Source organism: Lontra canadensis, unplaced genomic scaffold (genome assembly GCF_010015895.1).
Source record: "Lontra canadensis isolate GAN:19392208 unplaced genomic scaffold, GSC_riverotter_1.0 scaffold63, whole genome shotgun sequence".
In the NCBI taxonomy this organism is placed as follows: Eukaryota; Metazoa; Chordata; class Mammalia; order Carnivora; family Mustelidae; genus Lontra; species Lontra canadensis.
In genome coordinates, this window is record NW_022631057.1 from 5,719,770 (window position 1) to 5,732,354 (window position 12,585).

Genomic DNA, 12,585 nt, shown 5'->3' on the forward strand with positions numbered 1-12,585 from the left:
CAACAACTTGGATTTATGTTGATGCTAAAGTAAACTGGCTGTTACTGCCATAGAATATACAGTTCAGTCAGGAAGACAGACATTAACCCGTTAATCCTCCAAGGATAAACTTAAAAGCTGAGGTCCTTGATAGGCAGTGATATAAAGGGAATTTTGAAAATTAATTATGGACACACCTGATGTTTCTTCTCTTTTTCATGTTCCTGGGGATATTTTGTTAGATTTTCATATTTTTGAAAATCTCTACTAAAGTGCTCACATTTGTTGTAAGTTTATTTTTTCTGAAATTCTTTTTAAAAAAGGTAATCCTCTCTTTCATTTTCTTTCAGATGGAAAGTATGAAAATATCTCTGTGGAATATCATTATGATGAAGAAAATAAGTCATTTCAAGCACATCTAAATGTGACTTGTGACAATGTCACATGTGAAAACAGTACGATCTATAACCTAACAGAATGTTCACGTACAAATTTTACTATAAGTCACAAATCATGTGTTAGTACAAATAAAATTTTAACCCTGGAGGTACCACCAGGTAAATATAAATTGGTTTCTATTTGTATATTTACAAAACTGTACAGTTCCATGTGTCTTGCATTCTAGTGGTTGCAGGAATCTGTCAGGTGAGTGAGCAAGGATGAGGGACAGGAAGTCGGCAGGAGGCAAGAGGATGAGCTTTCTACTCTCTTAACCCAGTGAGGTTAGGAACCCTTATAAGCCTTCTTAATTCTTTTCTCCTCCTTACACTTCTTCTACGCAGTGTTTCATGTAGATTAAGTATTATTTATCCCACTGTGGATAAGCAATTATCCACAAGTTTTCTCGCCCCCCCACACTTAATTCAAGTCATTAAGTATATATGTACACATATGTATCCTACTAAATGAATACAGGTGGGTCTGGAGTATATAGGGGGAAAACACAAAGTCAAGGATTTGATGGTTGTGGAAAAAACAAGGATACTTTCACACACAAAAAGGAGAGTTATGATCATGTTAAGGTGATCAAGTCAGTTTTGCCCGCTCAGCTCCTGCAGGAAAGGAGAAGGGACCAGGGTATCAAGCCCACCTCTCTAAAGCATATCTTAACAGAATACGTTTTGGAAAAGAGATTCAGGAGCTGTAAATTTTTTGACTCTCTCACATCACATCATAATTCAAAAATATTGATTTGTTAACATTTCAGTAGGTTAAAGTTTGCTTTCCTATATTGGCTATTGTACATAATGCTGCTTCAAACATAGGGGTATCCTTTTGAATTAATGCTCTTATATTCTTTGGGTAAATATCCAACAGTGAGATTGCTGGATCATAAAATAGTTCTATTTTTAACTTTTCGAGGAACTGCCATATTGTTTTCCACAGTGGCTACACAAGTTTGCATTTCCACCAACAGTTCATGAGGAGGCCTTTTTCTCCACATCCTCACCAACACCTGTTGTTTCTCATATTGTTGATTTTAGCCATTTTGACAGGTGTGAGGTGATATCTCATTGTAGTTTTGATTTGCATTTCCCTGATGATAAGTAATGATGAACATCTTTTCATGTGCCCATTGGCCATCTGCATGACTTCTTTGGAGAAATGTCTGTTCATGCCTTCTGCCCATTTTTCAATTGGATTATTTGTTTTTGGGTGTTAATTTGTATAAATTCTATATATATTTTGGATACTAACTTTTTATTGGATATGTCATTTACAACAACATGGATGTAGCTAGAGAGTATACGAGAGAGTATAATGCTAAGTGAAATAGAGAAAGACAAATACTATACGACTTCATTCATATGGAATTTAAGAAAAAAACAAGGGAAAAAATAAGAGGGAGAGAGAGAAAGCAAGAAACAGACTTTTAATATAGAGAACAGACTGATGGTTACCACAGGGGAAGGAGATTTAATAGGTGATGGGAATTAAGGAGTGCACCTGCTATTGTAGGGAATTGTTGGATGACTATATTTTATGCTTGAAACTAATATTACACTGTATGAACCAACTAGAATTAAAATAAAAACTTAAAAAAATACATAGGTTAAAGTGATTTTCTTGAAAAATTATTGAAATAAATAATTAGAAACAGAAATGACCATTTAAAAAACACATTCCCCAAGACAGAGTCCCACATACTCTGTGTAATAATCATTTAATAAAAAAAAAATCAAGAGTCAATAAAAAAATTGCTGGCATAATTAAGAAAGGGAATGAAGTGAGTGTGTTAAAATATGCAAAAAATGCAATGTCACCTAGATATTTGTTTGGGTCCCAAAGGTAAGATAAATTCTAAATAAAATGCTGCCAAAATATGTGATTTTAAAAAGAATAAACTAAATAATGGATATGGACAAACCCCTGAATTCTTAGACTTCATCAAAATCACTCTAAATACTTGCCAAAGACAGTATCATGCGTGTAATTTCAGTCACTTGAATTGAGCATATGACACACATTATGAAACATTGAACATCTATTTCTATATCTTCTTTTTGACAGATCCAGAAAGATTTTCTTTGGTAGATTGTACACAGGAGGAAAAAGCAGATACTTCTCTTCATTTAAAAGTAGAAATGCGAAACAACTTCATTTGTGATAAAAATAAAATTACATACAGATTTCAATGTGGTAAGAATATAGCTTTGATTAGAGTATTTTTCTGGTAGAGAGTTGTTCTAGATATATCTAATCCTTCCTTCCTCCCCTGCCTACTATCCCCTCCCTTCTTTCTTTCTTTTTTTCCTTCTTTCTCCCCCTTTCCTTTCCCTGCCAATCTCTCTCTCCCTCCTCCCCCTCCCTTCTCTTTTTTTTTTCTTTTTTTGGAGTCAAAATATTGTATTCTTTATACCACTCAAATTCACAAAAAATAACCTTTCCCTAAAAGGTTTCCCTTTCCCTAAAAAATAACCTTTGAAAAAGTAAAAGTCAATTAATTTACAAGGATTTTCTTGGCAACTATTATACACAAGGTATTGCTAAGGGATCATCAGAGAAGGATGTTATAGAAAAATAAAATGCACATACTGTTAAAATAAAAACAAGCATAAGATCATATGATTCAAGAGTTTATGTGGTCAGCCCTCAATCACCAAAATTCATAGACACAAGAACACATACATGAAAGACAAGTGGGAAAAATGCAGTAATTGCCTCTAGGAATATGGGTTTGTGTTCATATGGGGGGCAAAGTTGAGATACCAGTTGTTTTTAATAATTAATGACTTAATGAATTTTTATTTCTTTTTATTTGAATTTATTAAGATGGAAGCTCCTTCCTTGGCATAAAGCCATCTGCTAAGCCATATATGGCAAGACACACATACACACACACAAAGGATGCAGTGTGATACCAGTTGTAATCATCATGTTATAAAAATGATTAATGGCTATGATATAAGTAGAATGAGGAAAGCAAGAACAAACTGATGAACTGATGGTAGAACAATGATGTATCTAAAATATTTATTGGACAAAAGTTAACTCAGGTGCAATCTCAGTTTCTGAACAGAGAACTCATTCCATCAGTTAAATTAGAGATACTCTCAAATTCAGTTAGACTTTTTAATATTTTCTTTAAAATGGAGTGTGGCAAAATCATGCGTTATGATGGTAGTTTTTAGTATCTTTTACTTATTTACTATTTGCAAAAGCTTTCAACCTGATCGATACTAAGTTATTATAGATATGAAATCTAAAGACAAAGTTAAGTGTGATATATTGTATTCATATACTGATATATGATACTTATTTCTTTCAGAAAATTGTACTCCATCTACTGGGGAGGAAATTAACTGTGAAGGCTTTTTACCTCAGACAAAGTATTACTGTGATTTACAAGCATCCTATGATGGCCATAAATTTTTGTCCTTAAATAAAACTATTGAAACAGATTTGGGAAGTGAGTATGTTACTTACATGTATATGTAAAATTTCTTCTTATGTGCTTGCAATTATTTGAGAATCACAGGAAATGATGCTGTAGATTTGGAGAAAGGGTTTCAGAAAAGAGATATGTATCCATTTTTAAAGCAGAATTTCAAAATGAATGACAGAAGATACAAAGCTTTGTCAAATTTTTTGTGTATTTGTTTTGGTTTTGTTTGTCTGTTGTTGTTTCAACTGTGAATTGTAGGCCCTTGTGAGATTATGGTGGAAACAAAACCAAGACAGATGATACGGTTTCTTCATGCATTTCCCGTCTCCTCAGCAGCCTCATTCCCTTCTTGGTGCCGTTTTGCACCCTCTGCCCCTCTATCAAACCCTGCCTTTGACAGAAGTGAGCACAGGGCTATTAAAACACAGCAGCAAATCTAAATATTGGTGGCAAGTTAGTATGTAGCATGAATAAAATGTTAGCAATGTAAATAATAACAAGACTATAATAGTTAATCACAGTTGGAAAGTACCATTCTGGAAAATAATAGCATTTGGGAGCTGGAGTGGAGAAGGAAGGGAATAGTAAAATTCCACTCTTATTCAGTGGAAGTATGGAGATTCTGATGACATGTAGAATCTTCTAGGGAAAAAAAATGTTAATTATGTGTATGACAACTTATGAGTAACCACCAAAGAAAGAGAGAGGAGGAAAAGGCAGTGGGAAAAGGAGGAGGAGGAAACAGAGGGAGAGAAAAGAGGAGGAAAAAGAAGAAGAGGAAAAGAGAAAGATTGAGGAAGAAGGAGAAAGAAGGAAGAGGTAGAGGACATGGAAGCGGCACGGAGGGAAAGAGAAAGGGTGAGAAGAAATACTAGTAGAAAACTAAATAGATAAGACAGCAGAAATATGCCATGGTATATCAAAAGTCACCATAAATACAAATGGCCTCAATTTACCTTTTGAAACACAGATACTCAGATTTGAGTAAAGATATGTTGTGGAGGAATTTTAAAGCCTGAAGGAAGACCAAGTGGTATTTTAGGAGAAATGTTATCATTTTGCTGTATGCTGAGTGACAATCAATGGAGAGTGCTTGTAAGAATGAAAACAACAAATGCAAAAATGGTAGAAGGGAGAAGATAGCTAAGTTTATAATTCTAAATTATTGAAAGAAGAGAGGAAATTATATTAAGAATTTATTCACAAACTTAAAGGCTTGATTTTTAAAAGAATGCTAAAATAGACCTCTAGCAAAAAATGAAACCTCCTTATTGGTTTAAAAAAAACGCTAAAAGTAGATATTCAACAAATTATAAAGCCACTTTTCATCCAATATGAAAAGTTAGATAAAATGAATAATTTTCTAGAACTTATGAATTATGAAAATTTACCAGAGAGGAATTAAAAAATTGGAATTAAATGTATAGTCCAATGTCTCTCTACTTATTTCACACTTACTGTCTGCTTCCCTCACCTGCCCTTAAGAAAATATGAAGACAAATTTGCCACATGTTCAAAGAATGGTTGGTTTCTATCTTATCCAAACTACTCAACAGGGCAGAAGACACGGAAGTCTATCAATTAACTTTAATTATTCTTAGGGTTTAGGATAGGCTTAGGGTTAATATTCAGTGGATTTGCAACTTGGATAAAACTGAGGCAACTATAGGCCAGTTTCTCCTATGAACATAGATACTAAATAGTAATTTAAGTATTAGAAAATTGGATCTTTTAGTGTATTAAAAATATATAATCACCAAAAAAGAGATACAAATGACAAATAAGAATATGAAAAGATGCTATCAGAGAAATTCAAGTGAAAACCAGAATGAGACACACTACATGTCTATTAGAATGTCCAGAATCTGAAAAACTCACAACAACAAATCTTCGGAATATGTGGGACAATGTTGCAATCCAAAACAAAATCATTCATTGCTAGTAAGAATGCAAAGTGGTACAGCCACTCTGGAAGACATTTGGTGGTTTCTGCAAAATGAAACATACTATTACCATACAATCCACACTCCTTGGTATTTACTCAAAGGAGCTGAAAAGTTATGTCCACACAAAAACGTGCACAAGGATGTTTATAGCAGCTTTATTCATAATTTCCAAAACTCAGAGGCAACCAAGATGTCCTTCAGTAGGTAAATGGGTGAACTATAGGAGAACCAGACAATGGAATATTATACAGCAGTAAAGAGAAATGAGCCATCAAGCTATGGGAAGACATGACAGAACTTTACATGCATATTACTAAGTGAAAGAAGCCAATTTGGAAAGACTACATACTGTATGGTTCCGACTATATGATATCCCGAAAAAGATGAAACTATGGAAGCAGTAAAAAGATCAGTGGTTGCCAGGAGCTGAAGAGGAGGGAAAATAAATAGAGCACACAGGATTTTTAGGGCAGTAAAAATACTCTGTATGATAACATAATGATCAATACATGTCATATGATACATTTGCTCAAGCCCATAGAATATAGGACACCACGAGTGAACCCAATATGAGCTTTGGATTCAGAGATTGTGATGTGTCAGTGGTTAATGCACCAACTTTATGATTTACGCATTTAAAGTACAGAATTCAATGTTTTAAAAAATAATATGTTAGGACTATATTAAGAGTTGTGCAGTCACCACCGGAATCAACTTTAGAACAATTTCATCACACCAAAAAGAAACCCCTTAACTGTTAGCGGTCAATCCCCATTTCCCTCCTACTTTCCATACCTAAGCAATTACCAATCTACTTTTTGTCCCAATGAATTTGCCTATTTGGACATTTCATATAAATAGAATCATATAATATGTCATCTTTTGGGACTGGCTTCTTTCACTTAGCTTAATGTCTTCAGGGTGCTTCCATGTTATAAAATGTATCAATACTTCCATTTTCATATGTATGCCAATATTTATTGCCTGATAATATTCTGTTGTATGGATATACCTTATTTGTTTGTTCACTCATCAGTTGATTAGGTTGTTTCCACTTTTTGGTTATTACGGAATAATGCTGCTATGAACATCTATTTACAAGTTTTGTGTAGACTTATGTTTTTATTACTCTTGTATCCAAACTTAGGATTGGAATTTGGGGATCATATGACAACCTTACATTTTTAATTTTGAAGAACTGCCAATCTGTTTTCCAAAGTGGTTGCATCACTTTACATTTCCATGAACAATGCGTGAGGGTTCTAATTAACCCACATCTTCACCAACACTCATTATTGTCTATTTTATTATAGTTATCCCAGTGGGTATAAAGTGGTATCCCAATGTGACGTGGATTAATGACTGATGATTTTGAGCATGGCTTCAGGTGTCTACTGGCCATCTGTATATCTTTTATCTATCTACTCAAATCCTTTACCAATTTTTAAATTATTTTTATTTAGTTATAAGAGTTATTTATATTTCTAGACAAAAGTCCTGTGTCAGAGATATGACTTGCAAATATTGTTTTCCATTCTGTGGGTTGTCATTTTACTTTGTCGATAACTTTTGAAACTTACAAGATTTTAATTTTGATGCAGTCCAACTTAATAATTTTTACTCTTTTGCTTATGCTTTGGTATCACCTTTAAAATACAATTCCAAAACCAAAATAATGCAGATTTATTCCTATGTTCTCTTCTAATAGTTTTATAGTTTTATCTCCTACTAAATATAACACTATTAATCCATTTTGAGTTAATATTTGTATACAGTATGAGGTGAGGTTCAATTTCATACTTTTGATGTGGCTATCCACTTGTTCTAGCACCATTTTAACCATAATGATGGGCTTATTTCTGGACACTAAGGTCTATTCCATTGATCTACAGATCTATTCTTACACTATTATCACTATTGATTTCTATTGCTTCATATAAGTTTGGAAATCAGAAAGTGTGATTTCTTCAACTTTTTCTTCAAAATTATTTTGGCTATTCAAGTTTCCATGAAATTACATGTGAATTTTTGGATCAACTTGTCCATTTCTACAAATAAGCCAGTTACAATTCTGATAGTAGTTGCATTGAACCTGTATAAATCAATTTAGAGAGTAATGCCATCTCAACAATGTTAGTACTTCAGTCCATGAATATGGGATGATTTCCCATTAATTGAAGTCTTCTTTAATCTAGTAAAAATTTTTGTAGCTTCCTATACATAAAATTTGCATTTCTTTTGTTGAATTTATGTCTAGTTTTAAATTTATTCTTGCTTATATGGTAGCATTTTCTTAATTTAATTTAATTTCTTTATCTCTAGTATATATACATACAATTGATTTTTGTGTTGATCTTGCAGTCAGCCACATTACTGAACTTGTTTATTAATGATAATATCACAGAATTTTTGATTCACCATATTAACATGATTCTAAATTTCATATGGAAGGGCTAGCTAAGGACTAAGGGAGTTGCCTAAATCTGCCTCCTGATAACCCTCCAAAACAAAATCACAAGAAGAAAAATGAAACTACATTAAAATTATGTTCCTATCATACCTAAAAAAATTTAATACTTTTTGAATATTAATTACTAAAATTGTTGCAATCTTTATAAATAAATAAAAGAAAATAGAAATCCTAGGAACATTTTTTGTAAGTAAAAGTATATTTTATCTATAAAAAGTATGGAGGAAAGGGTAGTCTTTTTCAACAAATGATCCTGGTATCCCTATAGAAGAAAAAATGAACATCAGTCTTTAGCTCTCAATAAACACAAAAATTAACTCAAAATGGATTGCAGATATAAACATTAAAGTTAAAACTATAAAACGTCCAGACAAAGACAGTAGAAAAAAATCTTTGCTACTTTGGTCCAGGCAAAGATTTCCTAGTTCTCAAAAAGCAAGAATCATAACGAAAAAATTTTATAAATTAGACCTCATCAAAATTGAATGTTTTTCTCTTTAAATAAAGCCATCAAGGAAATAAAAAGCAATCAAGCCACGATAGGAAAATATCCACAATTAATTTTTCAACAAAAGAAGTTTCTCCAGAATATATAGGGAACTCTTCCAAACACAAAATTAGACACCAACTGACCAAATTAAAAATACTCAAACATTTTGAACATATGTTTCACAAAAGAAGATATGCAAGTGGCCAATAAGCATATATAAAGATGCTCAATATCATTAGTCATCTGGGAAATGCAATTTAAAACAACTAGGAGAGGATGATGACATTACACCCCCACTAAAATGGCTAACGTTAAAAAGACTGACAATACTATTGGTGGAGGATGTAAGGTAATAACTTAGAAATTTTACTCCAGGTATTTGCCAAAGAGAAAAAAACATGGGGGCATCTGGGTGGCTCAGTTGGTTAAGACTCTGCCTTCAGCTCAAGTCATGATCCCAGGGTCCTGGGATCGAGCCCCACGTCGGGCTCTCTGCTCAGCGGGGAGCCTCCTTCCTCCCCTCTCTCTCTGCTGGCTTGTGTTCTCTCTCTCTCTCTGTCAAATAAATAAATAAAATATTTTAAAAAATAGAAAAAAACATGTCCGCACAGTGAACTTCTACACAAAGATTCATAGCAGATTGACTCACAGTAGCCGAAAGTCTGGAAGTAACCCCAATGTCCCAATAATAGTTGAATGAATAGATAAAATGTGGTGTATTCTCACAGTGAAATACTAATCATGAAATAAAAGAACCAACTCCTGATACCTGCAACAACATGAATGACTCTCTAGAACATTATATCAAGTGCCATATGCTAAACATAAAAAACCACTTACTACTTGATTTTATCTATGTGAAATGAGTGAAAAAATGAATTTAATCTATAGGAACAGAAAGCAGTTCAGAGGGTACTGGGACTGGACAAGGGAGCTGAGTTGATGGGGAAGTGTCACAGAACTTTTTGGGGATGATAGAGATAGTTTAGGTCTTAACTGTGGTGGTGGTTAGGTAGATGCATATATTTGTCAAAAGTCATACATTTTTTACCTCAAATTAGTATGTCTTACTATAAATTGTACCTGATAAATTTGATCTAGGCATTTATTACATCCTCCATCTCAAGTTATGATGACTAGTTACTGGAGGCTTCCAAATAATGACAGTTAAGTTTATCAGTACTACCAATGACAGATTTTCAGCACAGTGGAATCTAGAAATCCCAAGATGAATCATAATATATATAAGAGGAAGAGGATATTCTCAGAGGTCTTCAGGTCAGTGGACTCTTTCAGGTCCTCGGTGCCACTTCAGAGTGACATTTCCTCTGTTAAGGGACCTCTAAAGCAAATTGGGTAAGACCAGATGTCTTTCTTTTAATTTCATGATTAATTCATAGTTAAAATGTGGTTATTGATCATCATAATTATAATAGGAAGAATTTTTTTTTCCATGTCTTTTTTTCATATTTTATATTCTTATTCTTTTAACAGGGCCAGGCTCACCTCAGAATTTTAGCTGCAGTGATAAAAATGCAACTAGCATCATGCTCACCTGGAAACCCCCTACAGATATTTTTCATAATTATACTCTTTGTTATGAGAATACAGGTAATTTGTTTATGATATAATTCCATATCAGGAAAGATAATTCCAGAAGTGAAAAACGCTAGAAATGGGGGTTGAGCTAGTGAGTGACTGTGATGGGCACTATAGATGCCTTAATTTTAGAACTGCTTCCACTCTCTGTGGGCTCTCCAGTCTCTGATGCCTAGAACATTCCCAATGTTTGCTTGTCTTTCTTGATCTGTCTTAGTTCTAATCTTTACACTCCAAAGCCTGGAGAAAAATATATCTGCAAATAATACTCATTATTATTTTCCAAATATTATGTAAGTTGCATGGTTCAAACTCCTTATTCAGGCTCACAAAGAAACAAATACCTCTCAAAACTTGTTCCTGGTGGTATACACAAAATATTGGATGAATAAATAGGAAAGTTTGCCTAATTTAGCCATGGAAGCCAGTTTAATGGCAGAGGAATCTTGGAGCATAGCTCTAGTTAAAGTTAGACTTTGTAGAAATAAATGTCATTCAAAAAATGTGCTATGACCACTTCAGCCATGAACCCTCCAAATGAGAGTCTATTTAAGGGGAAAAAAACATCTCCTGGATAACTTAAAGTATCCAAAATGCTTGTAGAAAACTGTAGGCATCACTGGACCCCCTCCCAGCCAACTCAGTATGTGAGAGCTCACTTGCCAATCCTTTACTTGTAGCTTAAAGTAGGCCTGAGCTGAATATCGTACAGAATTCCATCTCTTTGCTTGGTAGGAAAGAAACATACATTTAAAATTCTGAAATTGCTTTTTTCTAGCATATTAGTTTATATTTTGATAACATTGTTCCTGCTGGTTGTTTGACTCTTAATAATGAAACTACTAAAGCAGAGTTAAATACACATGCATTTTCAAATTAGCATAAGAGGATTCAAAGGCTGTGGAGAAGTAATACATGCCTTCTACTTGCTGTAATGGTAATTTCAAAAGTTAGGTCTATGGGAAAAGAAAATTGAAATTACAGGAAGATAAAACAGCAAAACAATCAGATACTTGCTCAGACCTTTCTTGTACAAACTTCCTTGGTTTGGATTCTGTATGAACACATTGTTTGGCTTTCTTTTCTCTTCTCTGAGTCGTCTACTCACTATTCCTTACTGTACTCTTCCTTTTCCAAACTCTCTCCTACGGAGTATTTTGGATGGAAGACTATATGGTAAACATTTATGAGTGGTGTTTATTGCTCCTTTGTACTCTGCACAGCTTTTAAAAAATGTCTACTTTAATAATCAGGTTAAGGAGGATGTAATTATTAGCAGTCTGACAAATTTTGTTTTATTTTAGTTTTATTTTCTTTGCAACTAGTACAGCTCCTTTTTATTTAGTGCCACCAAATATATGGCTATCTAAATGTAACATTTGAACAGGATTGGGGGGGAAAGAAGGGAGAGCTGGCCAATATCAGGCTATGTGTGTCCTTCTATTTCACCTTTCATATTTTCCCCCATTTCCCCACCTTTCATATTTTCCTCCATTTCCCCCCAAATCAACTTCCGTAAGAAGAAAGGTGTTCTGCTGTTCTATTCATCTCAAACATAAGCCATGAGATCCTCTTCAATTTTATCAGGGAGTTGATAGGATTTTAACATTGTTAAAATGATTATTTTAACTAGTTTCATTATTTCAAGTAGTATCACTATTAAAAATCCACAGGAATAAAGTCTAAGAAGTACTATTGCAGATTATATTGCTTTTTAGTTGGGTATTACATTTGATTTCATTATTTCATAATCTAATCACTTCAGTGTCTCTGAAAGCTACATATTGAAGGAGAACGAAAATGTAGTTTCCTACATTTACTTAGTTTCCTCTTTGTTGGGTGTTTTCATAATATTTTCAGATTTTGTTAAGCATTTCAATAATAACTCTGAAAAAAGTAATGTATCCATTGTTCATGTGATGCAACTCAGGATCACAGAACTTCTGATAAATGTTCAAATTCAACAGCTTGAACTGTGCTCTTTTGGCTACTGTGTTGTTCATGTTTTTAGCATGAGCTACTTTGAGAAACTGTAGTATTTAATATTAACTTAAGGATGACAAGTGACAAGAAGTTCCCCCAATAATGGGAAAGAGCCATCTATGCTTTGTTGCATCCAAAGTACTATATTTGTGTGTTGGTGTGTGTGTGTGTGTGTGTGAAGGGTGGGCGGGGGGAGGGGCAAGAAGAGAGGGAGAGGGTGAATCTGAAACAG

At 33.7% G+C, this 12,585-nt stretch overlaps 1 protein-coding gene across 1 annotated transcript in view; it reads left to right on the top strand.

The window, feature by feature from the left end:
• Positions 1–12,585, top strand: part of PTPRC (protein tyrosine phosphatase receptor type C) — a 124,323-nt gene that overhangs the window by 70,075 nt on the left and 41,663 nt on the right. The window contains exons 9-12 of the mRNA XM_032878072.1: positions 321–536; positions 2,491–2,619; positions 3,749–3,889; positions 10,266–10,382. Of these exons, the coding sequence (XP_032733963.1) occupies positions 321–536; positions 2,491–2,619; positions 3,749–3,889; positions 10,266–10,382 (603 nt within the window). The remainder of the gene's footprint in view (positions 1–320; positions 537–2,490; positions 2,620–3,748; positions 3,890–10,265; positions 10,383–12,585) is intronic.